Source organism: Antedon bifida, chromosome 4, assembly GCF_963402885.1.
Source record: "Antedon bifida chromosome 4, ecAntBifi1.1, whole genome shotgun sequence".
Taxonomy (NCBI): domain Eukaryota; kingdom Metazoa; phylum Echinodermata; class Crinoidea; order Comatulida; family Antedonidae; genus Antedon; species Antedon bifida.
Genome location: NC_136229.1, coordinates 8,430,679 through 8,435,477, shown reverse-complemented (window position 1 = coordinate 8,435,477; position 4,799 = coordinate 8,430,679). Strand labels below are relative to the sequence as shown.

General features: G+C 37.4%; 1 protein-coding gene across 1 annotated transcript; it reads left to right on the top strand.

The window, feature by feature from the left end:
* The first annotated feature begins 801 nt into the window (after positions 1–801).
* On the top strand, positions 802–4,406 carry LOC144839152 (zinc finger MYM-type protein 1-like). Its single transcript, XM_078694465.1, has 3 exons — positions 802–1,081; positions 1,231–1,326; positions 2,143–4,406. Exons 1-3 carry the CDS (start codon positions 802–804, stop codon positions 4,404–4,406), a joined length of 2,640 nt encoding a protein of 879 aa, XP_078550591.1.
* Positions 4,407–4,799: the final 393 nt, after the last annotated feature.

The following is a 4,799-nucleotide window of genomic DNA, read 5'->3' as shown; positions in this document are numbered from 1 at the left end:
GATATCCGGATGCAATTCCGTTACCCAATGTTAGAGCTGAAACAGTAACCAGGGCGGTAATAGAAGTCTTTACTAGAGTAGGATTACCCGAAGAGATTGTACATGATCAGGGAACTAATTCCATGTCTTCAATTATGCAATCTATATGTAGTATGTTGGGGATTAATCAATTAAAGACTAGTGTACCACCCCCAAAGCAATGGGCTCTGTTTTTACAAGGATATAAATTTAAAGTTATTTACAAGAAAGGATCATTAAATGGAAATGCAGATGGCCTAAGCCGTGCATGAGAGATATTATAGAGGTGTTATTTGTAGCAGTGGTGGCGCCAGCGGGGGGGCTACGGGGGCTCTAGCCCCCTCGTCGGGGAGCCTAGCCCCCCCGTCGGGGAACGCGAGTACCTTTCGTCGGGGAATATAATGTACAGTAAAAATCATTTTTAGCTTCAGCGCCTAAAAAACCGCGACGTTTATTTTGACTGTGAGTACGTCGGAGGGCTATTATTACACTTTATATGCATGCATTATTGCCAGCGATTTAAGTAAACAATAGGTACGCGCTTCTCTGGCGGTGTCCCTTTGAACGAATCGTTTAACATTGGGTCCAGCCCATTGCGGTTTACGCGTGATGTTCCATCCAGGGACCACAATGGTAAGTATTAACTTTAGCCGACGTATAGGAGGATCAATCAGCAGCTGAGAAGAAACGCGCACATGCGGTCACTCACCCCACAGTTTATCAGACGACGCACTGTAATAGCTTCAGAACTAGTTACTAGACGCTCTGTCCCGTTGATGTAAAATGGCGAAAGCGAATAGGTTTAATGTGCGCTGCACTTTGTGCAATGATATTTTCCAGAACGATTATGCTTCTAGGCATACGAAATCGAAGCATAAGGATGTTTATGAATCCGGTCGCATTGCACCAGTGGCAATAATTGTCGAAGAGTCAGAAAAAAAACAACGAACTATGGATGCATTTTTTAGTTCTTGTGCTTCCTCGTCGAAAAGACATAAAGCAGATCATGAGGCTTTGATAGTCAGCGAAGTGATTGAAACGCAACCGAGTGATGATGATGACAGTAAGATACTCATGAATCTATTATTACTTAGGCCTAATAATAAAATAATTATTGTTTATTTTCTTATTAAAAACACGTGATTTTAGTTTGATTGATACGACACTAATATAAGTCAAGCTTAAGTTGTCAATTTTAATTTAATAATATAGATTTTGAAGAGATGGTTCAAAATGAAATGGAGAAACCTAAATCCACTCTTGAAAGTAATAGTTCCGCCGACGACAGTAGTATAGAAGCAGAAGCAGGTTTTGATTTTGAAGAATAATATTCAGATACTGAAAATAATGAGGCAGATCCAGATCCAGCTGGGATTTTAGGTGAACTATTATAAGACCCTTAAAGATGTATTGTCCCCCAAAAACATGAAAAATGAAGATGAATTAAATCAGACTTTGAATATGTTATTTTGTAGTTTTAATAAAGTTAATCACTTCCATAGAAAAAAAAAACAAAAAAAATAATGTTTTCACTTACAAAATGATAAAATAAATGGTTAAATTCAACCAAAAATCCATTGGCTGGCAGCCAATTTGACAATTTTTTGCTTTAAATTACATTTTTTCAGGTAAATACATTTTTTTTTCAATCCAATTTTTTGTCAAAGTGGATAACTATTATGTTACATTAAAATGGAATATTAAAAAAAAAATTTTTTAAGAATTATTTTTTCAGGGGGACAATACATCTTTAACATTGTAACAACATAGTCATACTCACATCAATAAAGGTTGAATGTTAATTATCAAATGTGACGTCATGATATATGCAACTCTCAATGCAATATCAAACATACCGCAATGTACCATTGAGTGTGTTGATTGGATGAGATTATAGAGAACCGATGAACATAATCAAATTTATTGTCAAATACAGTATATTGAAATTCGTATTTCAATGTTATACATGCAAACACATACAAAAAACTATATATTTAAATATGTAAAAACGGTATTTAATTTTAATTTGTCAATATTGTTGGTCAATCCATAAATGACGGTCAAACAACCGTAAAAGTGTTACGTTTATGAAGGTGTTGTTTTGATTTATATTTTCTTACACAGTGACTGATGAAGTAAAGCTACCAGTGACGGGGGAAAAACAAACGGCTGTGAGTGTACGTTTGGGCCCAAGTGACTTGTCGTTTTCGAAAAACAGTCAGCCAGTCCAACCTCGAAATATATCTTTTCCCTCCCATCTAATTGGAAAGCAATTTAGAGCATTTAATTCCTCTTTATATGACAAATATCCTTGGATTGAATACTCTCAATATGAAGACACAGTATACTGTTTTAAATGCCGACATTTTGGTGCAGACAAAATAAGCAAGTCCACTTTTTTAGTTGATAAGGGATATTGTAACTGGAAAAAGTGTTATGGAAATATAAGATCCAACAAGCTATTGCAACATCAGTGTAGTTCTCCACATGCTGAAAGTGTCGATGCATGTGCACATTATAATGCCATCAAGTCGGGAAAACTAAAATCCATATCGGAGCTCCACAGTGATGCTTCTGCAAAACTCATCAAGGATAATAGGCACTACCTGCGTACATTATCGGAGATCTTATTGTTAACGGCCCAGCGTAAGATCGCACAACGTGAGACAGGAAGATCTTACCGAATACGCGACATAGATGTCAAGAACCTAAACTTCGGTCCTTCATGTGGAAACTTCCTTGCTGTACTATCATTAGTTGCAAAACACGATGATGTAATTGCAGAAAAGATTGGTTCTGGGCCGGGAAATGCCAAGTATACACATTACAGTATTCAGAACGCCCTTTTAGAAATAATGAAGGACATGATTCTTGAACAAATACAGAACGAGCTACACGAAGCCTGCTTTTTCTCCGTCCTCTCTGATGAATCAAAGGATACATCTAAGAAAGAGCAAGTGGTTGTCGCTGTTCGATATTGTTTCAAAAATGCAATACATGAAGAGTTTATTGGTGTCGCTGAAGCACAAAGCCTGGATGCTGATGGGTTATCAGACACCATCATTGATAAACTGATGTCAGTTGAAGCCAATATGAAGAATTGTATCGGGCAGGGCTATGACGGTGCCTCTGTTGTTTCTGGACATTTAAATGGAGTTCAGCGTAAACTACCACAGAAAACAGGAGCGGATATGGCATATTATGTTCATTGTTTCTGCCACAGATTAAACCTAGTAATTGTTGACGTCTCAAAATCAGTTAAGTGCATTTCTGACATGGTAGCGTTATTTAAGCAGCTTCACTCATTCCTTAGTTCCAGTACAGTACATGTTAGGTGGGAAAAGACGCAAGATAAGTATGGCTTAAAGCAAATAGAAATTGGTAGAGTGTCAGAAACACGCTGGTCATGTCAGGCAAAGCAGTTTAACGCTCTTTGGAACCGAATAGAAATAGTAATCGAGGTTCTTAATGATGTCATCGATAACGACAGTAATTCCAGTCGTATTACTGAAGCAACCGGTTATTTGCTGCAGATAGATCGTCGGTTCTTACGATACCTGTCTGTACTAAGACACGTTTTATCGAAAGCTAAGTTTGCATCTGATGTTCTTCAAACACCATCAAATGACTTGACACACGCTGTTGACCTCATTGGTACGCTAAAAGATGAAATGAATTACTGTCGGACAAGAGAACGCTGTCAGGAATTCTGGGACGCCGCAGAAACGATTGCAGACAGGTTGTGTTTGCCTGAAACAACGAGACCAAAACGGAAAGTTGCACCACCGACTGCTCTGCGTGCATACTATGTTGAAAGTAATATTGAACGGAGTGCTACTGATGGATTCGATGTTTTCGTCCAGAATGTATTCGAAGTCATTGATAAAATAGATGGTGAACTTAACAGAAGGTTCAGTGAAAAAAACATCTCAATAATGAAAGGAATCTCATCGTTGTGTCCAACATCTAATACGTTTCTTGAACCAGCTCCACTTATGGAATTTGCTCAACTTTTTAAAGCAGATACCGATGTTCTTAAAAGTGAATTAGTTACGTTCAAACATCTATTGGGACGTAAATCAACAGAACAGCAACCTCGATCTCTTCTCCAGCTACACGCATATCTAGAAGATTTGAAGGAAGCTTTTTTTGAGTTGGAGCGTATCAGTTTAGTGGCGTGTGCTTTGCCTGTTTCATCTGCCGAATGTGAACGCAATTTTAGTTCAATGAGACTAATAAAAAATGATTTGCGTTCGACAATGGCAAATTCTCGTTTGGACAGCCTCATGATGCTTGGAATACATCGTGACCGAGGAAGCAAACTTGACATCAACACCGTGGTTGACAGATTTAAGGCAAAATTCCCAAAATGTAGAATTTCTCTTTGAGAAAACGGTTTGAAATAAATTAGTTTGATATTATTTTACACTTTTGTTTCTTCTCTTTTTAATGTCCTGTATGTCATAACCTCTGATTCCGAAAATGACAGGTACACTCCATTGCATGAAGGTGTGTCTATACCACGCTCATCACGTGTACAGACGAGGGGATTAACCGATTTGTACCTAATTTTACACGATTTCTCTTAAAACATAGAGTAATAAATATACAATTATACGATAATACAAGACCACAAAAATAAGCCTTTTCACTATGTATATATTTATGCATGTGATGAATAGGCATATTTATTTACTTTCGCTTCATTATGTCTGTGAAGTTGGTTACTATAGTTCCTAGTTCCTAGTTCCTTATTCAAATTCAATTAAAGGGACAGTCAC

Coding starts and splice junctions, on each gene's coding strand:
- LOC144839152 (XM_078694465.1), top strand. CDS start 802: ATGGCGAAAGCGAATAGGTTTAATGTGCGCTGCACTTTGTGCAATGAT. Junction 1,082..1,230: donor ACCGAGTGATGATGATGACA/GTAAGATACTCA, acceptor TTAATAATATAG/ATTTTGAAGAGATGGTTCAA. Junction 1,327..2,142: donor TAGTATAGAAGCAGAAGCAG/GTTTTGATTTTG, acceptor TTTCTTACACAG/TGACTGATGAAGTAAAGCTA.